At 41.6% G+C, this 22,888-nt stretch overlaps 2 protein-coding genes across 7 annotated transcripts in view; one reads left to right on the top strand and one right to left on the bottom strand.

The window, feature by feature from the left end:
* The window catches only part of CAP (Cbl-associated protein), a 49,974-nt gene extending 35,095 nt beyond the window's left edge, over positions 1–14,879 (top strand). For all 6 annotated transcript variants that reach the window (XM_043418079.1, XM_043418074.1, XM_043418075.1 and 3 more), the window contains 7 exons: positions 10,260–10,464; positions 10,658–10,916; positions 11,239–11,350; positions 11,547–11,669; positions 11,882–12,042; positions 12,366–12,610; positions 14,606–14,879. In XM_043418079.1, coding sequence (XP_043274014.1) covers positions 10,260–10,464; positions 10,658–10,916; positions 11,239–11,350; positions 11,547–11,669; positions 11,882–12,042; positions 12,366–12,610; positions 14,606–14,642 — 1,142 coding nt within the window. In that variant the 3' untranslated portion in view covers positions 14,643–14,879. The remainder of the gene's footprint in view (positions 1–10,259; positions 10,465–10,657; positions 10,917–11,238; positions 11,351–11,546; positions 11,670–11,881; positions 12,043–12,365; positions 12,611–14,605) is intronic.
* Positions 14,880–15,299: 420 nt separating this feature from the next.
* On the bottom strand, positions 15,300–22,680 carry LOC122410062 (A disintegrin and metalloproteinase with thrombospondin motifs 2-like). The gene is made up of 12 exons (XM_043418081.1): positions 21,323–22,680; positions 21,034–21,158; positions 20,516–20,844; positions 20,283–20,435; positions 20,075–20,191; positions 19,425–19,557; positions 19,175–19,344; positions 18,735–19,038; positions 18,313–18,445; positions 16,987–17,252; positions 16,644–16,909; positions 15,300–16,441 (listed from the first exon to the last, which is right to left on the bottom strand). Exons 1-12 carry the CDS (start codon positions 22,302–22,304, stop codon positions 16,141–16,143), a joined length of 3,279 nt encoding a protein of 1,092 aa, XP_043274016.1. The 5' UTR covers positions 22,305–22,680; the 3' UTR covers positions 15,300–16,140.
* Between the last annotated feature and the right edge of the window lie 208 nt (positions 22,681–22,888).

Here is a 22,888-nt window from a genome sequence, read left to right as displayed (position 1 = left end):
TAACGTCGAGAGTATGTGAAAAGCCTCGAGACAATATGAATTTTGTGAAGAGGAAGAAAAAGCGAGAGATAAGAAAAAAAAGAATCGGTCGCGAGTGCTTTGGACAAAAACACAGTGAAACTAACGAGACTCGAGCAGCCTCGAAATTTCCGAGTTCTTACGCTCCGTCTTCCGGTTCTTTTCCCTCCTCCTCCTTCTCTCATTTTCCTCTCCGCGAGGAGGAGACTTGACGCGAGAGAGAGAGAAAACAGCTTCACAGACGTCCGGAGCACGTCTCGCCGGCACTTGCTCTCTCTTCAGTCTCGTCGGATTTTCCCTCGTCGTCAAATATCCAAAACAACATTTTAATCCGTCATGTAAGCATAGCGGGCAAAGTAATAATCGTTTTTTTACGACCGGGAAAAAAGGTTTTTGTGCGAGTGAGTGCAGCGTTGAAACGAGCGAGTGCAAGAGTTCGTTTATAACGAGGAATGCGACGATTGTTATCGAGTGAAGTGTGCAAGAATTGCGCAATTTCCGGATATTGTGTGTTACCGGTGCGTAGTCGCGGTTGCTGTTAAACGCGTTCTTCGCTTAATCGAGCTCATCGAAAATCGCGTGCCAAAAGTTTCGGGCGCCTCTTGTCGTACGAAGTAATTCATCTCCGGTATTTTCTTAGAGAAATAAAAGTTCGCCGTTAAATATCTCATTGCCGTGTTAACTTTAAAAATCGTTTTTTATTCCGGAAAAAATCGTTCACCGTAAACACCATTTTTACTCTCGATACGCAACGTTTTTTCCCTGTCCAAACATCGATCGCGGTGTTTTTATCGCGCCGCGAATGCTTGATACATTGAACGGTGTTCGTGCAACATTGCTTAATGACTGGAGATAAATATTCATCGAATAAACGTATGAGACACGAGGAATTTTTGCTGAAGTAGTTTTTACATTATTTCACCGTGTCACGGTGAAATTCACATATGCACATTCATCGACTTCACGATTTAACAGACAGTGAGACACCAACACGGACGATTCCCTCGTGAAAAGTCATGCAACTTTATAACTGATTGTTTTCGATTATCAATATTTATCACAGACACTTTCGTGATTTTTCATGCTCAATTCGAACCCAGAACTAGAATCAAGTGATTTTTCATTTTCAGCCATGAAACTTCTCGTTCATGAAGAATCGAAAAAAATATGGAAAACATTTAATAGCGTTGAAATTTTTTGAATTCTCATTAAAGAGTTGAAGTGCCGGATTCAATCAAACCGACTACGATATCGGTGCTGTATCACGATTTCTTTTGTCTAAGCACATAAATCATCCGTACACAGCATAAAGTTGTAATTAAAAAATGGAAAGTATGCGTTTAACGATGCGTGACATTAAGGATGTACAAGATGTGCAATCACATTCGAAATTCAATTCAATGAATAGTGGATTGCAGGGAGATAAGAATCTAGAGGAGTTCAGTACGTTAGCCACGTGCAAAGTGTATATTTGAAGCGAAATCATGAAAATACAAAAGTCCTACGAAAGTTTCGTTCCGCGTTACCATTTCGAAATTTTTTGCCACCAACATTTCCGGCGAGTCTAAAAACAATAATAATCAAACAAAATTTATCCAGTGAAACTCCTTGGATTATTTCTTATTTTCATCAATATTTGTATAGATGGAAATGAAATTGAGGGAAGCCGAAAGAAATAGTCGAAAACCAAACTGGCCAAGGCGCTTTTAAAATGATTAACCGAACAATTGAGGCCCCCGTCGTTGTGGGAAGTTGTTATACACCGCGCGTGTAAATAATTCAGTCCGCATCTTCCGTAGAAATTTGCTCCACTTACATCGTACTATCGCCTTAATATGCAAGAGCACAAGGCTCGAGTTAACGCAACACTAGTTCGCCACATTAAAATAGAACGATACATAAGTGTGACGGAATGAGATAGGACAAGTAACACCGTTCTCAGGCTTCTTAGCTGGTGAAGAACGGACTTGAGAGCCTACTTCAAAAGTCCGTTATCACGCACGTTAGAGTTTTATCCATTAAGGCCGTTCTCCTTGTTCGATCTCTTGAATAAAGTGTTTTGTTTTAAATCATTAACACTTTCGCTGTTTCAATCAAGCTTCGTACAATTGCGGATAATTTTCTGATTCTTATTTCCCTCTCTTTATTCGCGAAAAATCTTCAAGAAACTCGTTCCATGTCTCGATTTTGTAAACTCGAGTGGTTTTGCGATTTTTATAAATAATTCGACGCGCAGTCAACTCCGTTCTCAGTGCATCCCTTTGACGGTTTTTTATTTCGCTGAATTCACATGACACGAAACCACGCCGAATGCGACCCCTTAACCAAGCCAATTACAACGGTGTTTCTAATCACTTCAACTTTCGAAGCCACATGTGCCAAACGTGGAGGGGATTAGCGTTCGCGAGCTAACAAGGGGAGTTTCGTTTTCCGGTACACCATTAGCGAGGATAGTGCAGGATTAATTAGTGATTCCTCACCGGTGTGTATAAACGAGTTTCGTCGAGGGATTTATTCGTGTAGGTGGAATCGGTCACCAGCTTTCTATTTCCCTCGCGTGTCGACAGATCATTAATTTCGATTTCGATGCACCAGAGCCACCGACGCTTTTATAATGTGTACACACCGCTATTTTTTGCCGCTAAATCGACTGACGACTCTCAAAACGAATATTTCTCAAGTATGGTAAAAAACAATGTATACCAAAGCAGCAAATTGGTGCTCGCACAAACGTGAATGCAAAAAATAAATCGCGATACGAGTAATGAGTTTTTAAACGCGGATTCATTATTCCTGAATCCTTAAGACGATTCTTTTATTGACGAAGCATCATTTCTCTTTCGTAGATAAACCGTAAAATTTCCGGTTTTGCTGCCCGACACCGCTGTCGAATTCAACGGTCGATCAGCACCGTTTTTCACAGTTTTCCGAACAAATGTCAAAACTTTTGGACTTACGGGAGCCACGATCGAAAATAATTTTATTGAGAGATAAAAGTAATTTGACAAGACTCAAGAGAAATGAATTTTCCCGGCGTCGCTCCAAAGGCCACCAAAGATTAAATGTTTTGTGTTGCCGCGATCTACGCGAAATTGTGTAAAGAAATAACATCGGGAGATAAATAAGGGGTTTTGTTTCCGTAGCACTTCGCTGCGTGACCAACGGAGTGTCGAGTGCGCCCGAGGGCTTCGAGACTCTTTGACGTTCGGCCGTCGCTCTCTCGTCAAATCGTTTCGACCTTCGTAATACTCTCTCGAAATAACTACAATTTCAAGCGCCTATAGACGGAGAGAAAAGATTATTTCCCATCGCCGAGAATAAACATAACAACAATATTAATTTGAGAAATAAAAATTCTTCACTCGTTCAATCGAGAGCTTCACTAATCAGAGGTTTCACTCTCTCAAATCACTACCTTCAAAGCGTACCGATGTTTTTCACCGTGCAACGGAGAAGACTCACTTGGAATGTAGCAAGTAGCAATCGCTTAACTGCGTCATTAGCTGCGATTAATCATCGTCGATTTTCCAATTTCCTCGCTTTATAAAATTTCACACAGCGAACGCGTGAATTTTGTTTAAAATCGTATAGGAAATCGGTTGAAAATCGTGCTCGTTTTCTGGCAGTTTTTTCTTCACTGTCAATTTCAGTTTCTCATTTCGACGCACTTAAGGACCATCGACTCCGTGTTATTTTGCACGGAAGAGTTCCTCGTTCTGCGTATCTTCCCGATCATCCCGAAATAATGGATTTTTCAACAACAAAATACAATCTCCTGTACACACTTGAACAATCTGTGTGTGTGTGTGTACGTGTAAATCGGAATGTTCGAGTCGATTCTTCCTAGCTGTAGATTCTTCCGGTAGCCTTTCTTGCTTCCCGATAAGCAATCTCCGTGTTACGAGGAGCGTGACGCGCGACTATGAGAACCTTTTGGCTGAAGCCGTCCCGTGATCGAGTCTCGTGCCCGGAGTGAGGTCTGTTATACACCTGGTCCCCTTAAGCACTTTGAGTCTTTTGATTCTATCGTCGATGTTCTAGGATAGAAATTTTCAAAAAAAATATCGTGAGCAGAGAATCGTCGACCAGAATCTCAGTTTTAAGAGCTAAGCAGCGAATCCTCACTGACCTACGAAAGCAAATGAGGGAGTGTCTCGACCGATTATTTATATTTTCGTGCGTAAATAGGAGGCAAAGCGTGAGGAAATCCCGAGCCAATGGCCGCTCTATACTTTTTATCGTCGGCCTTCCAATCTGGAAGCTCACAAGTTCGGCACGTGCCACGACGAATAACGGACAGAGTCGATAAATTCTCTTGTTGGCTCATTGCTCCTCGTCGGACTGCATATGCAGGAATTATGAATCGAAAACAGCTCAATTAGCAGTGGATTTAACTGCGCGATCCCAATCAGCCAATCCCAATCGCAAAGCCGCGTCACGTTCGAAGCGAATGACTCGGCTGTTCTCGAATCGGGCTCTCACTGTACCCAACAAAAGAGCCCGCTTATAATACACATCGGCAATGTTGGCTGCGCCAGAGAGCACATCAGCGAAGCAACCGGGGCCATTGTCTTTTGCCCGAGGCCGAGATTCCCGAGAAGAGGATCTTGACCAGCGGTGTGTGCTGTTGGCCCGGACGATCGGTCGACACGCCACACCGGCAACGCTCTCGCCTCTCGGTTTCTCTCTTCGCGCCGGCAATCTTCTTTAGGATATTATGTATCCTCGAACCGAGCAGTACACCGAGCGTCTTCTTCGCGGCCGCTCGACCGAACGCGCGACGACTCATGAAACGAATATTCTTGGCTTTCGCTTATTTATACATCTGTCAAAAATAAAATTTACGTAGGCACATGCTCAGATCTCACGATAAATCTCACCAACTTTAAGTCGGTTTTACGGTTCGAATTATGGCCTCGGAGCCTCCGCTGCATCGAGTCTGCATTCAATTACGTGTGTGAATAAAAGTTTTTTTTCGTTGTAGAAAAGTTTTTTCCGATTGTGCGTGAAAATACGGTGGGGGAAATAAAAATTCAAAGAAAAATGAGCAGTTGAGTACGTACTGGAGGTTCTAGAACACTATTTACTGACCGGAAATGATCGTTCATCAAATTCACACGGTATACAGACTGACGAATAACCCGAAAACACAAACTACTCGGCAGAAAAACCTCGTGCTTCAGCGGCTATAAATTTTTAATGTATTTCATTTGACGAAGAATCATTGAACTCAGTGCGATGGAGTCGACGAGGGTGCGTAGCCAATTTCCGGTTCTTCCAAGGATCGAGGATCTCGAGCAAAGTCACGAATGGAACGGATTAACTTGTGAAATAAAAAACCTCGAAAGACTGAACAACGTCGAACGATCGAGATGGCGAAAATCAGCGTCGAACCAGTTGGGAAATTCGCCCCGAGGCACGCGCACCGTGCAGAGACGCTCAATGCCGGAAACTGTGAAACCAGATCTCGTTTATGTTCGTATGACTAATAGCGAGAACGTTCGCTCAACGAGAGAAAAAATGAACGATCGAGGAGAACGCACGAGACATCGCGATTGTTTCACGCTCACTGACGACACTGAGACTGTTGACCCTTGCACGTGGAAACCACGGACGGAATTTGAGAGGAATTATTTCGGTGTGATGGAAAACGCTGCGACGAAAAGTTCCCTGGGAAACGAGACGAGTGGAAAAATCGAGGAAAATTATTCGTCGCCGAATCTTGAGGCTTTCACGAGTGGATTGCACCAAGCAAAAGCGAAGAACTCCATTTCCGGTTATTACAGAAACGTCGATGACATCGGCCAGGATTTTGATCTCAATGAGAAAACTTCTGGTTACGTCGATGACAATTGGCCTGCAGAGACTCGCACTTCCGGCACTTCGCATCGTTACGAAAGTCCACGAAACCCCGCTGCTCGCCACAACGCGAGAGAAACCGGCCAGAACACTTCGACGATCGGTCAATCAGTCGCTCGGCATGAGAAAAGTTCACCATCGATTCCCGCCGAAGAGGATCGCCACGAACCGATCTCGAAACTCGCTTACGAGAAATACGAACTGCCGATTCATCGCTACGTCCACGAGAATGACAACGCCGAGTATCGCGGCAGCCGGGAGAGACTACACGAGATCTTCGAACACAATCGCCTCTTGCGAAGACAATTCTTCGCGAATATGCCCGGAGGAGGCAACGACAATCATAGTCCCGATGATGAAAACAGCAAGGAAAAAGATCGGCAAAGCAATCGAAGCATCGAGAATAATAATTCGCTTCGGGACATCTCGACCGACGTTTCGACCATGAGAAATCGACTCGATTTTCAAAAGAACTCTGGTATCAGCGGCTTTGGTAGCACAGAAACACTCACGAGCCAAAGCAATCAGTCCGGAGCGAGTTCAAACGGCAGGAAATCGAGAACCGAATTCGGCAACTCACCGGAACCGTCCGAAGATCCGAGGATCTATGAAAAAGTCGGACCAACCGATACGACAGTCGGTTTCACCATTGTGAAGCAAGCGGATCGCACGGCGGGTCACCTCGACCTTCGGAGAACCGATTTCACTTGCGATTTTTTACCACTACCGTTAAAATCGTCGATCGAATATCGATCGAACAGTTCCGACGATATCAATGAGACTGATTTCTACAATTCTGATCATCATTCGCAAAGAAGTCTGCGCGGGATAATCAAGGAATCGCAGATCGATGGAACAGCCAAAATGGCTTCGAACGATTCCGTGCTGCAAAGTCGACACCGAACCGATTCCCTCGATTCGGATCGGAAATTCTTCGCCACGTACGTGAACGTTGACGACTTTGCGAAAACAGGGTCGAACGTCTCCTCAACGAGAACTATCGATCGGATGAGATTGAGAAAACCGAAAGTTATCCCGCCGCCATTGGACCTCACGACGATCGAACGAAAATGGGACGATCGTTGGGACGAAGAAAGAGACGTTTTGAAAAATTATACCATCGAAGTGACCCCTCTCAGAGACTACGAAAGATCGTCGAGAGGAATCCTCACGGTCCTAGGCGACAATGATTCCTCTTCTGGAAAAAAATCGGCCGATTTTTCGAGCCACAAAGATCACTCGAAACCGCTTCGCGGTAGCAAGAGTCTCGTGGAACTCTCTTCCAATCCTTCTCAATCTCCTTCGTCGAGCTCGAAAAAAAGCAGAAAAATCGGTTCGTCGAAAGCTCGAAAGAAGAATCTCGACAGCCGTTTTTCATCGACCGTAGGAGATCTGCGTTCTCCTCAACTCGTCAATGATTTCAGCAACTCTTTGAACGATCTCGTCGATCGCCTCGATAACGACGAAATCAATAGTCGCTCATTGAGACTTCCTCAAAAAATTTACGACGAAGAAGACCTCGAAGAACCGAGTAAAAACTCGAGTCCAGATTCCGTACAAAGGCAGTCGGATATCTCATCTACGAGTACCGGAAACGGAACTACGCTTCCACTCGTCTACGGGCCGATCCCGTACAGTCAGTAAAAATATTCCCCGTTTCTTTTTCCTCTCTCTCTCTTTCTCTTTTTCTCTCTTCCATTCTTTCTCTTTTCACGGTCATACATGTACATAATTTACGTTAATTTCGCATCCCAGTACACACATTGTCCGATTTTACCGTTAACTTGTTTTGTTCGAGAAATAAAAACAAATATTTTACGGGAGCCCGTTCGAGTCGATCTTTATCGAAAGTACGATCGCAGACCCGTTTCAATCATAATTACTCTATGAATATACGTATAATAATGAATATTAATGAAATTTTTTTTTTACTTTTTTAGTCTTTTCATTTATACTTTGAGCAGCGATCAAAAAATTAGTCTAGTTCGATCGAAAATAACATTGTTTTTCAGAAATTTAATTTTCCAGTCCCCGATAGAAATTTTCATCAGATTAATATTTTTATTCGTGGCATTGTATAAATTGAGACTCAATCTCGAAGCAAAATGTTTCAAAAAATCGTAATTCCTCGTGATTTTGTAGAAATCTGCGATAATCAAGGAGTTGGGGAATTTATAAAAATACAAATAAAAATATTTCGATGAAAGCACTAACAAAATGTACGTCACAGCTGTGAGTTTTATCGCGCCCGCGCAAAATCGTCGCTGAACGACATTTTGCTATGGACCGTACGTCACGAAAGTTTCCACAGTCGCTTCAGTAACTCGCTGACCACGCGATCGATCGGACCTTTCACTCTATCGCGTGATGGAAATTAATGACGTTCCATTGATACTCTATTGTCCAAGGACTTTCAATCTCGTACTTGTGAACGTCGAAGGGTGAAAATAATTAGCGAAAATTATCACAACGATTTGAAAAAACAAAAAACAAAAAACGCCCGTTCGGAATTTCGAGCTCTGGTAATTGACAATCATTTTTTTATTGTTCTTGGAAAATTTAAATTGAAAAAAACGGCGATAAAAACGGGAAATTGAAAGACTGATTAATCACATTTTCAATGAACGTAGAAACTTAAAAAACAGTATCGTTATTTTTTCGAAAAGTTTAAAAATTCGTTTTCGTACCCTGATCTCTAAAAAATCGTTCCAAAATCAATCTCCGCCTTGCGTTTATAAATGCTTGCAACTGTAGCTTTCGGACCAGACAATTTCCTGCATTTCCGTCTCGTCTCACTTGCCTTATTCATAAGAGTGATGCAATTCGTATTCGTAATATAAAACCAAAGACCGCGAGTCAATGCATATAATTATGCAATGGAATACAATGTATTGCGCAATGGAACCGTGAGCGTGAACTGAAATGTTGTTACTTATAAATACATTTTCACAAACGGTAAATGAGTCACTCAAATTTATTTTTATTCGTTATGAACTCGTACAATAAGCCCAGAAGCGAGGATTTTACGTCGAAATCGATTATGCAAAGGAGGATTTCGTCCGAATTTGAAGACGTTTAGAGTACGAGTGACTGCAAATCCAATTTTTCTTCGAAAAATGTTAAGGGGAGAAAATTGATTGGAAATTTCGCACGAAAACAAGGAAACTGTCGTCAGCACTAAACAAATGTAATTAAGTACTTTTTTATTTTCACTGAATCGTCAAAGTTACACGCTCCGCGAGAATCCCCACAGCGTTAAGTACGTTAACGGCTCGAACTCGCGTATCGTGTATCGTTCCATTCCCGAAGTGGGTTAAGCTGCCGTGCGATCCAATTTTTTCTCATTATTCAGTCTACGGAGAGAGATTTTACCCGAATATTTCCGTGTTCCTGCCAGTGGTCGTCGTTACAGCTTTCCTCTTGAAAAAATCTATCGAAAAACGATGCGATCCATCGAGCGCATTCTGCTCGGGCCTTTGCCTCTTGCTTTTTTGTATTTAGTGTTCATTTTGAATGTTTCTCGTGTTAAAATTTAAACGAATACCTGACTTTCCAAAATCAGAATCGAACAATCATCTGCTGTCAAAACTATTAATTGTTATCGAGTAAACAAAAATTACTGAATGAGCCAGGTGCGTTTTATTTTCGGGCAACCGATCGATATTGAAATCGAACGTCAGATTCACCAGGGCGTTACTCAACAGTGGCATTTTCTGTAGTGCACGTCATTCAACAAATAACTTTAACGACATGAGAGGCGTTTCAATTAATTAATACTAATTCTCGCTCGTCGGCAGCCGGCGCACGTCGAATTGCTTCACCAGCTGCTGCTCTATTCCTTATGTATATAGCAATGTCGTCGATCCCGAAATTCGCTGCTCCAGAAATTACGGAGACGAAAATAACGAGGAAAATGATTTTGTAAGAAAGGCAACGTTTTTAACGAGTTCAGCGATCGTATTCTTTAATATGACGATGGGAATGAATCTCTCCTGATTATTCGATGAAACTTTCTACGTGGATCGAAATAATTCCACAAACAAGTGATTGTTTCTGTTAGCTTTGTTTATTCGTTTGTACGACAGAAATGATTTTCTCCTAGTTATTATAACGCGAATAAAGTGGTCAAGGCTCCATTTATAAGTAAAACGATCCTCTCCAAAAGAGCTCAAATGCCCGCAGTGGCACAGCTACGAAAAAAATGTGTTCTCGAATCTTCCAACCTTCGGTTTTTATCCCCACGAATAAAATAAATAATAACACGAAGTTTGACCGTTCAGAAACGTTTCTGTGGCCAATGAATCGATTTTCAAAGGACCTTGGTTATTTATTCTCATCGAAGATCGTAAGGGACGAGTATTGAAATGATTTATGTGGTACAGAATCGCCGAGACGATATGTGGAAGGTGAGGTGACGATACACTATCGTTCCCCGGTTCGTCACGAGGCAAAGGAGATACTGAGCGAGGAAGAATTGGCTCGTAGGAGCGCCGAAAATATGCGACGAGTTTATCAGGAAGAACGACGTCGAAAGTATCTTCAGGAATTGCACGACATCGATTCCCGTCGTCATACGGACAATTTTGTGTAAGTTCAAACCATCCAACCCCACACTCGAATCGATTCGAAGAAATATCGAAGGGATAGATCGAAGGCAAAATGTGATAAACGAAAGCCAAAAGTTCTGTGAACAATTTTGATTCGATAATCGATTTTCATCATCGATCGGAATTTTTTTTCAACTGGAACGAAGGTCTCTCTAAAAAATTTGTTTCATCAGACCCTCGCAAAAGTCTCCCATACCGCTCAACCGGTATGACGACTTCGTGGACGATCTCAGCTACAGGAGCAGATCCCAGGAACCGACACCGGAGCCTCGTCTCGTTGCACGAGCCCTGTACAATTTCGTCGGTCAGTCCTCCAGGGAACTGACATTTCGACGTGGTGATTTGATCTTTGTTCGTCGACAGGTCGACAAGAACTGGTACGAGGGCGAACACAACGCGATGATTGGCCTTTTCCCATTCAATTATGTCGAGGTAATAATCCGTACGAATAAAACCAACGAAACGAGATATTTTCGGTCGTTAATATTCAACGATACTTTTTTGAGCTCGTTGTCGACAATATTTTCTCGTTTCTTATCATTTTTACGAGCATCGACAGGCCTTTTGTTTGTTTTTTTCAATTTTATTTCAGTGATTGCGAATTTCACATTTGCTACTCCTTAAAAAGTTCGATTTCCTTGAAATTCTGTTTCTTTCGTTGCTCAATTTTTTTTATTTTTCATCATTTTTGCCTTCACTCTCAGCTATGAATTTTTTCTAATTATCTTACTTATTATTCTAACTATTTTTGTAGATTTTACCGTACGATGGGACGAGAACGACGCCTAAAAAACCCTACGAGGGTCAGGCTCGAGCAAAGTTCAATTTCGTTGCGCAAACCAATCTCGAATTGTCACTAGCGAAAGGTGAGTTTCACACAAATTTACGATCGTTATTATTCACGACGGTACTTTATTCGAATAGCGAAAATTTATTCGAAAAATTGATAGTTTCGCCCATTAGTTTTTTAAGCCTCAGACGAATATTCGAATGAGGCTTAAGGTCATCGTAACAACGGCGAGCTGCATTAAATCTTTACGAGCTTAAAATTAATGTTTCCAGGTGAACTGGTAGTCATAACGAGAAGAGTTGACGAGAATTGGTACGAGGGTCGAATTGGTAATCGGAAGGGAATATTCCCGGTCTCGTACGTGGAAGTGATGGCCGAGCCAGGTCACAGATCAGGTGAATAGCAATTAGTGGCTTTGGATCGTTCGTTGATCAGACTGGCATTAAACGAAATGATGGAGCGAGCTGATCCCATGAATATTAATAAATCGAACGTAGAAAAATTCCAAAGTAACGTGCAGCCATAAATAGAATTGGGAAAATACGAAAAAAACGTTACGAAAATCTGCAAAGAGACAATTAAATATAAAAATGTGATTTCCTTCCAGAAACTCCGGTGCTCCAGAGCAGCAAACCAGTCGCGTCCCCAGCAGCTCACAGCCTTTTATCGAATGGTACATCAGGTGGAAAAATGAGCATGGGACCCCATCATTACACACCGACGATGCCAGTCAACACAAGCACAACTCAGCCCCATTATAACTCACTGGTAAGTGTACGTAGTACGTGAAGTGATCACGCGATCTAGCGTCGAATTCAACGTCGAATGTGATTTTCAAGGACGATTATAGTTCCAATTGAAAATTACTAGAATTCCGATCTCTGGTGAATTTGACCTTGGAAATGAATCGAAACGACTTAATAGCTCGAGGTTGGATAGGCAACTGACGAAAAGTACCAGTCAAATGTCCTTGAAACAACATAATCGTTGGTTCTCTGGCTGATCGCTACTCCAGTGACACGATTTTTTGTCGTCGAAGCTCTTTCTTACTGACGCCCCGCATTTCATTGCTCCTTTATGTTTGATTGCAGCCACGCATGGGAGGCAACAAATTACACGTTGCACCCGTGAACGAGACTCTGCACATTGACACGCACTCCGAGACGATACCTTATCGAGCCCTGTATAATTACAGGCCACAAAACGAGGACGAGCTTGAACTCAAAGAAGGCGACACTGTTTACGTTATGGAGAAATGTGACGACGGTTGGTACGTCGGCTCGAGCCAAAGAACCGGCTATTTCGGCACTTTTCCCGGCAATTACGTCGAACGCTTGTGAGAAAAGTCTAAATTTCCCAAAGTTCTTTGAGTCCGATGATTTTTCATTCTCGTTTTATCGCTAATCGAAGTTTCCTCTAGAAATTACGAAATTTCGTCGTTTGTTTTTCTCTCCTTACTGACACACGTGCCGTTGCACCATTGATCGTTCATCGTTGTCACGCTGTGTGGGAAAAACTGAAAAAATTTGACACTGAAACGAACGAACCGGATCCCAGACGCATTGTTGAGTTCTGGACCGAAACTTTGCGATTATAATGCAAATGAGAAAGGAATGGAATGAAAACGTATGAACTCGGTTTAACCAAAGTAAACTAATCGCGAATATCGATCAACTCGATATTCAACAATCGTCTCGATTTTTCAATCCCCAATTTCATAGCCAAATCGTTATTATTTGTCTTCTGTTCGTTATCCATTTGTTTACCCTCTTCTTCACTAATTTCCATTCTCTTACCACAATGGTCAACACGCGAGTGAACCAAGAACGTCCAATCGTATTGACAATAATAATAAAAAAAGAAAATTTTATCGATTCGAAGTATAGTTCAAGCCTCTTTGAAAGAAATGGCTTGATATTTGTAACTTGTAGCGAACACACCAAATATATAAAACGAATAAACGAATAAATTGTAAACTGTACGCTTAGGCTTTAAACGTGTAAGTAGTGTACAATAACGTTTAATAATTTATTGTTGTTTTTAGAGTGGTAAAATCTCGTACAATAAATGTATGTTAGTCTCGAGGAATGAAATTTAATGTGAAAATAACGAAATTTCTTTTATAACACGAATTAGCAAATCTTCCATGGCGAAGTCACTCATTTTATGACATTCGTTTCAATGATTGCGAGTTTTATTGACAAAAATAGTTATTCGTCGAATAAATGAGTTCACCAAATGAGAAAAAAGTTTGGAAACTCAGTGAGAAAATGGACGAATATTCCGGAGGATTTTCACACTCAATTTTCGTTTTTCCTCGAGGCTGCGACTCCGATCGTAATCATTTTATAGTAATTAATTGGCCTGCGGTATCTCAATCGCCGGAGGTTCTTACATAGTTCGACGAGATGCAATGCGCGCGAAGGTACACGCTATCACGGACAATACACAGAAACTTTCGTAACGAGCGATTGTGTAATTAAATATGAAACATTAAGATGGACGGAAAAAAGGAAGAAGGAAAAAGCCCCGAAACCTCTTGTTACCAGCATAAACCAAATCTACTTTAGCTCCGTTTTTTTTTACGTAATTCAAATATATTAATGACGTAATCCCGGGAAGCTCAAAACTCCGGTACACGCGTATCCATTTTTTTCGTGTTCTTGCAAATCGTTTTATCATCCACTAGAATCCGCGACTCGAATGGAACAAACGAAAGAAATTAAAACGAATCTAATCCGCCGTGTGTTTATTGTAGTCGTTCCAAATTCGTATTTTTATAAAACATTCTTTGTATCTAGATCGAAATATGTCTTATATCGTACGTATTATTATACTGCATTGAAGAATGATCAAATATTTCAAATATATATAAATAATATACAAATATATACCACGAGTTAGAACTCTATAACGAAAGCTCGTATCTCAAATCGACATGAGATTTTAATCGTATAAAATCACATGCACGAATGGTCCACAGTTTTAAAACAGTAATAAAGATAAGCGAACTCTCGGGACATTGCGTCAACGATTAATAAAGTTTTTACGCTTCCACTGAAACGCGAGGCTCGGTCGATAAAATCTTCACTCGATCCTTTGTGTACCGTGATTTGAACTGACAATACTAATAAGCTAAAACATCATTGATTGTTATGAATGTAATACAAAATAATGCGAAACATGTGTATCTGCGTGCGGTAATCAGGAGCCCTAACATTGCATATCCGAAAAATATCACTTCACTTCCCGAAATTATAATACCCTAACTCAGATATCAAAACGAAATTCATAGAAAATACGAATGAAATATTGAGTTTATTCATTTCAGGATTCACCGTTTATTCGAGCTCGAGCTTCTCGGTTAATTCGTGCACCGCAAGCAGTCACTCGTCGATTCACTTAATATGAAAAATCAAATGTTCAAAAAATAATCGCTGATTTACGATATTTTTCGTATTGTTATACTCGTTTATCTTCGTTATTATTATTATTAATAATGTCATTATTATAGTTATTATTATGATGTATCGAGTTATTTTAACACTAACGTTGTCACCATGCATTGTACACATCAGATACAAATAAAACCTAGTCTATTACTATTTGCTCTTTCGCACAAAACTAAGTCCTGCACTCGATTGTCAACAAAGTTGAGAATCTCTGTCGTCGAATCTTTTTTTTTTCGTTTTTTTTTTTTTTATAATTGAAAAAATATAACAAAAATTAGTGACTTTGGGACAATTATCCCATGTAGTCTTAATCTTTTTTGTTTATCGACGAAAACGACGGTGGCGACATCCGTGCTTAACATTTGAAACTAGACCCTCGGTAGGTCCTTGATTCGTAGTGTTTTTTTGAATAATCTCAACCCTACCGTTCACGATTTTCATTAGGATTCATTCGGTCGTTGTTGATTTTACGCATACTCGTTTGGGCAGCAATTTTCGAAATCCTTGGGCCAATCAGCAGTTGATATGTCGAACTTCGACTTGAAGAATGGGTCATAAATTCAAGGCAAATGCTCACATGAAATTATGTTTTATTGTAAAATGATCTATGACCAGGAGAATAATTAAGGGGGGGTCATGAGTGTCAGAAGACGTGACAACACGTGTGAAATATATACAGATGCACAAAAGTTAAATAGAGTCTGTTATATTAAGTATTGGAGCATCGAAACTGGAAAATAAACTTACTGCGATAGGAACCAATGGAAAAATCTGTTTTTGTTTCTTTTCTGTTAAGCTAAATGAAAAATTCTATGAAAATAAGCCAAATTCTTCCGTTCTATGCAAAAGATTTTTATTCGTTCTCATGAAAATTCGTAATTCTATCATCGGTGATGATGGCAGTAGTTCCATAATTACTATTGCTGCAAGATAAATCTCCAGTTCGAACTGCCTCCGTGTTCGTAGAAAGTCTAGAGCGTCGTTTCCGAACATTCAAATTTATCATACTTTTAAGTTAAATATCCGTTAGATTTTTAAATATTTATACGTATTTATACTATGGAATACAAAAGCAATTATTTCCAATCGACTGGACTGTATAGCTCGTAAAATAAGAGAAAGTTTGTCGAATTTTTTGGATTCTCGGGAGTTTGTTTCGCAGATTGAATGCCCGAGGGATGAGAAATTGCGTTGCAACGGACTTTTGAAACTTCAATAATTTATCAACGTCAAAATCACTTTCTCTATGATTTTGATAAATCTCAGATATTTTTAACAAACCATCGAGTCGTAGAAAAATCGATATCATAAAATATATATTCGTAATAAAATATATCTCGTTTAACAGATATTTTGAAAAAAAAAAAAGAAAACGAAAAAAAAGAAATTTTCTAACCGCTACGACGAAAAGCAATCACGTTCTGGCTATGATTTTATTCGCGAATGTAGGATTCCTCGACGACGACCAGTCGTTAAATATCCAATTTCCGGGACAAGCTATCCTGTTGCACTCACGCTTCGTCTGTGGTCGGCGCTCTCCTTTACATCGCATCGGAGATACCATTATTTTGTACACCGTCAATTCGTTCTCGTTCGTCACATTTTTATCGACGAAAGAAGTATTCACACAGAATAAATCTCGATGCTGAATCCCTTGGGTACCACACGTTGCGGAACATTCTTGCCAGAGTCCTGGGATCCATTTGACTTGGCAGCTTTGCAAAAAGACAGTCAAATTAGTTGGAAACATTTATTTGCCAATCAAAATGTCGAGTTTCCATCAATTTTACAAATTTTCGAATGCAATTATGAACAAATGTATGGGAGCTCGGACTTTGCTAAAAACATTTCTAATTTTCAAGCCTTTTTCTGGTTTTCATGTTTCAACTCGTAACAGACTGAAAGGGACTGTCTCACCCAAAATTATTGCACTTCTCGACCTGCCTCATCGGTTTCATCAACAACGAACACTTCCTCCGATTCACTGTTTTCCCAGTTTCATCGTCCTTGCAAGCGATCATTTTGTGGCGAGTTCCTCCCCCGCAGTGGGCCGAGCAGGCACTCCAGCCCCCGAATAGCCACGAGTACTTTGTTTTTTTGATGGAATCTTTGCGGTTGACGATATATCGAGATACGACGGAAATAGTTACGCCGCTTTTGACCGAAGCTTCCGGCACAGCGAGCTGCAAAGTTCACACAAACTCCCAATTAATCTTTCTTTCGATTGGTTTCGGAGTTTAAAGAGTTCAGTATTTCTTACTGATATGACTATTTCAGCGAGCACCGGTCCCCTCGTCCAAATCTCGTAAGCATCTCCGAACCTCCGTGATCGGAATGCTGCACCCTCGACTATCGATATCTGACCCAATCCCGAGGAATCGAATTCGACTAAATCGTTTCTACGTCTCCTACGATCGCGGATCGTAAATGTCAGGTTCTCATGAGCCAGAGAAGATTGAGCCGCCATCGTCACGTTCACACTCACGTTGTAAGAACCTCGCGGAACTATTGCGACCCTCGTCATACCTGATAACGAAAAATTCGATGAATTCATTCGCCTTGAGAAAGAACGCTCATTTTCCATAGTTACGTTTATATTAACATTAACTAAACTTCTATAAAAAGTTTTAATTATTTATCAATAATTCGCGCGTCATTATAACTTGATTTTTGATTAAAAATGATCTCAATCAAGTTAAGACGAATTTTGGGTTTTTAGAAGCATTCGATAAGTCGTTAAACATCAGCCATTTTTTCGAACCGAAATATACGAGACCGATTTTTATTTTCGGTGAAAATCTATGAAGCCCGTTAAGGCAGAATTCACTTGTATGCGAGTTTCAACTCATAAAGAATTCATGGGTGTTTGGAATTTCGTGATGCTGTATACAGCAGAAAGTTATCTTGAGAATTCGCCGGTTCAATATATTGGAATTTCATATGTCAAGCTGCTCGGTCGCCTCCACTTGGCAATATGAAACTTGGCCTCTCACGCTTGATCACGAAGTTGTCGCCGTCAGCACTCTGAGATTCGGTTGATGTCATCACATCGAGTTTGCACTATACCGAGAATCGTGATACGATGACAAAACTTTTGCTCTAACGGAAATGTTCATCTTACGATGTTACAAATATACGCGAAGGATTTCTCGATAAACGGGAGAACGTCCAGCCCTGGTCGCTGTCGAGAGTGGTCGAAATTCGTTAAAAAAACATTGCCGATCATTTGTGGAATAACGTCACGTTTGAAAAATTCGTTCGATAGTTTAAAAAATGTTTAACACGAAAACTTTTGGGGTATCGCCTGGATCTGCGAACAGATCCAGGCGATTTCGAAGCCTGGAAATTATGTGTCGACGCTTTTTCGTTAAAAAAACAAAATTTTCGTTACTTGGCACCCGGGGAAATGCGATTTTTCGGATTTTTTTAACAGAGAAAGAAATTTTTTTCTCTAAGCTTCCCTCTGGACTTTCAAGAAAAGGAGAAAAATAATGAGAAACATTAAAAAACTTGTAGAGTAATAAAAAAGTATTGTATACACGCGTTGTTATGCTAACTTCGCCATGCTCTTTTTGTTTGAACGAACCTCGACGAATTTTCCGGTTAAACTTGTTGACGAGCTTCGAGCACGTCGTATCATCTCCGTTGCATACGCCACAGGAATCCATTTTCGTCTCGGAATTGAAAATTTTGTCGCATCCCATTCGGCGACACGTGCCCTGAAAACAAACGGTCTGTTTTAGCCTCGAAAATGAAAGAAAAATAAATGAATTCAGTGGGACGAACGCGTGTTCGATTCGGTCCTTGCTCATCTCTCTTTATTATTTATTGTGATTCTACAATTTTTTTCCAGTCGAGGAGCAAAGCCAGTAAGAATGACAAAAAAATCGACATTTAATTTGAAAAAAAAAACCAGTTTTGCCCAAAAATCAACGTTTCGGATTGCCCAGTCGTTCGAATGAGTTTTAAGATGAAAGTTTCGCGATGGTAATGAAAAAAACGACGAACCTGAACACAAATGTCGGTCGCACCATAAGAGCACGGCGTGCCATCGGTGAGGGACTCCTGGCTAAGAAAGATCTCGCCAGTTTCGGCAGATCTGCAGGAAATGCGACATTTGAGATGATTTTCATGGGGTTCGTGGGGGAGCCAAGTCATGGAGAATTTTGGCGAAGTTTCTTCTAAGCGAACGAGAACGGGGAGCCTGAGGCACTGCTGTTGTCGCAGATCGACGTGAGTGGAACAGTTCGCCAGTTCGCACGTCGTGTAATCTTCGCTATTGCCTTCGCAATATCTTCCTCCGTGTGCTGGGCTAAAGTAGCACAAGAATTTGGATCAGTGGAATGGAGTCGCGGGTGAGAAAGGCGGCAAAAATCCGGCTCGTTTTCCCTGCTTTTGTAAATACGATTTTTTATATATCTCGATTATACGTGTCGTTTTATGCTCACGTAGGCTCGTTGCATTGACGAAAACGAAAGCGTACGCCGACCCCACAAGACCTGGAGCATTTTCCCCACGCTGTCCAGGAGCTCCAGCCACCGTTACGCGGCTTGTTCACCAGCCGATCGAACCCGAAGCGTTTTCGGTCTACGGATTCACAATAACCGTTGATACACCACTGAAAATATGAATTACTTGAAAAACTGACGATTGCATCAGCAGAACAGAGATTATGAGGAGGGAGGGACAAAAAAGTACCTTATTTTTGCCACAGACCGTGCCCTCCAGCGGAGGCCCCTTTTTAGTTTTACAAACTTCACTGACACTGGTATGGCCACACCACAAATGAGAGCATGGTCCAGGCAGTTCGAAACTTCGGCAAAGGGCGTACCTGAAAGGGCCGTTTGAAATGCAAATTTGTTTCAAGTTGGCCTATAGACAAACGAGCTGAAAAGTTTTAACAGAGTTTCCCTATTGCACATTCACACGCACGCACACGCTCGCGCCTCTCCAAGATTCACATCCGTGTTCAGAGGGAGGGGATTGGATCACGAAAATCTGGGATAAAGAGCCCTCGTTTAGATCATTTCCTTTTGGTGGCATCATCAATGAGAGCGAAAAAAAATCGTGACAGCTCAGCACGAATGTCTTTTCTTAGTCTACAACGACGCTTGACCCTTTCCACTGAGTTTAAAGTGCTGGCAAATCGCACGTGGCTCGATGAGGCGCCGAGTCGGCTACGCCTAAATAGACTCATATCTCGTTAACCGGAGATCGAAGAGAAACATGAAAGGCCACTTTGCTCTCCGGAGCTCTTCTAGACGCAACTTCGAGATCCGAATCCCGGGTCTTGATCCTAGATTTCCTAGTGATAAATACAAGTTGATTGAAATAATCTCGATTCGTACCCCTCGCCAAATTCCATTCGACACTGTTCGTCCATGGTGAAAGTTTCTCTAGCAGTTTCCTTGCCCAGATGCGTAGAATTACCGTCACTCGGTTTGTTATCGAGACACTGAAAGTGTCTGAAATCAAAGGCTGAATTAACGTTTGTAACGTTTAAATAGTGGGGGCTCGAGCTTCTTACGTTACGGTGAAAATCGAGACGAATCTCACTTGATGTGACGATGAAATTCTTTTCGGGAACAGGACGACCAGTGGAAACGATGGAAGGTCGCGGCCACCATCGGCGCCATCACGCTCCCCATTAAAGCTTCTTCGCCGCACGTGTTACCCGCCGTTTCGTCACCGTCGTGAGTCAGCCCCAAACTACAATAATTATTTTTAAACTCCGCATCATAAATATTGCCAATCGAAGAATATTCATTTCGTTAAATATAAAAACTAACATATGTGCAACTTCATGAGCTATAATGAAGGCGCTGGTCAGTCCTTCGTCACGATTCAAGGCGCAGGATCGCGCAGGATCGCAGGCACCTCCGACTGGCGCGTATCCCGAGGGCCCACCGATATCCAATCTCGTTAACCAAACCGCTACGTCATGATTTTCATCAGCGGATGACAATAATTTTCTGTTCCACTTGTTGACGTTTTCCAATGACTTTCTCGCGTTTCCCTGTCTCACCATGCCATCCGATTTCTCAGAATAAAAAATCATTCTCACGATCACCAGACGCAGATTCGAATCCAATGAAGGGTCCTTGTAGATCGCGCTCACCTGGACGTTGCAAGACGACGAATTAAAACCTATACTTGACTCTTTCAACACGAAAGATTCAATGGCGACTCGAGCATTCTTCGAGACCAATAATATTCCATGAGAAAATTCAAAAGCAAATCGTTCGGGGGTCATAAGATTGTAGCAATTGTTTTGAGCACTCAATAGAAATGCTGTAATCAAACTCACAATATTCAAAAGAGCAAGAACATACTGCTGGACTCGTTGACCATGGAAATTGATGACGGAGTAATCGATCGCTATTCCCAGCTCTAACCATCGGGGTGGCAACGTCTTACCGATCAATTTTCTCCCTGCACATGGAAATGTGATTGAATTTTTTTCCCTGACATTTGAGTAAGCGCGAAAATCGATTTTTTAAATGAAAATGCAAACGATTAATTTAACAGGAAATAACGTCGCAATTCTACGGTCAAATCATCATTTTTTGTGGTTTATCAAAATTCATTTCACTCACTCGGTAATTTAGTTTTTTCCCACGTACGATCGTAAAAGTAACCCACGTTCTCGCCATCTTGATCCACCACGTGTTCTTCGCTGTCTTTCATCTCAACCTCGCGCTCGTTTTTCGGGAAATCATCTCCGGCAGTGTCCGGATTTTTGCCTGGATCTTCCACGTTTATGGGTATCGGATCGCCTTCGAGAGCGATGGTGTCGCCGGTTAAATTGTAAAAGCTTTTACTGGGACAACCGCCAACGGCTCGTTTTTTTCGGGAGGTTGGAGCCGAAGAATTTCTCCTCTCGGAGCTCCGAGAATGAGGTGAAACGCTGAGGTTTTTTTTCTTCGCAGCACTCGTCACTGAAGTGCCTGGTTTTTTCAGTATTTCAATGAGATTACCGACATCGCGATCAAGCGATGCTCCATCGACGTTGGGATTTCGTTGATTGAGAGATTCTCGAGAATTTAGAGGCTCAACTGGGGGGATTTTCATCTGTTCGAGAACGTGGCGACCGTCAGAAGTGGGTCGAACATAAAAAACGAGATGATCCTCGAGGCGAATCATGACGTAAAACTCGTCAGAGCAGATGGTAAGAGCGACGATTGAGTCGTCGTAATCGAGGACTCGACCTTGGCGAGGGTCACACTCGGAATAATGTTTTGGCGGGAAAAACTGGTGACCCGTGGACTTCCGGTGTGTCGATCGGGCCCAATGAACTTCGAATTTAGGCGAAACGACGAGACGATCGTTCCTGAATGTTTCGAGGCTCCAATTACCGACGAGAACGACGACCGATTTTTCATCATTATCCTCAAAATCATTGTCCCAAATGGTCGATCTTCTATGACGTTCGTAATGACGGGAAACAATGACAGGATCAACGAACTCGCGCACGAGCGTCCACCGGGTTTCCGCGTTAGCAAATTCCTCGCTAATTGAACTAGTTACTAGTGTTATTAAAATCACTAAAAGTTCGTAATAAAAATGTAAAAGAATCATGTTGAAAAATGTCTCTTCACTTCACATCGACAGATTCGTAGCTCTCCGAGCATGAATAATCTCCCATTCCTATGTTTGACAAACGATGAATAAACCATTCGAAAAAACCGAAAAAAACAATAATCTTCGAAAGCGCTTTGCAAACATCGAGCCAGCACCGATGCGTCGAGTTTTCTTCACAAATCAAAGTAAACCAACAACAATAACAACAACAACAACAACAACAACAACGGCGGCAACAACAACAATTTCTATCAAGAAACGTCAGGTAGAAATCTGTTGACGTTGCCCGTGAAGCTTATTTTGGCTCGGTCAGCTTCGCGTTGTTCGTACACTGAATTAACGTGCATCGTTTAATTGAACCGACGCCGCACGCGTCGGGACAGCCATACCAAATGCAACTGCCAGCCACATGGGAGACCGAGATCGAGTGCCCTCTTCTCCTATATAGTAATATATATTTATAAATGTATATACAAGTCTACACGTGTGTGTGTGTCATGTATACATATATGTATCGAGGACAGACTCGGGACATGCCTCGTGAGTCGACAAGTCAGTCCAAAGAAGAAGAGGAAGAAGAA

This window comes from Venturia canescens, chromosome 4, assembly GCF_019457755.1.
Source record: "Venturia canescens isolate UGA chromosome 4, ASM1945775v1, whole genome shotgun sequence".
Lineage (NCBI taxonomy): Eukaryota > Metazoa > Arthropoda > Insecta > Hymenoptera > Ichneumonidae > Venturia > Venturia canescens.
Note: the sequence above shows the minus strand (reverse complement) of the source record. Positions and strands in the feature narration are given on the sequence as shown.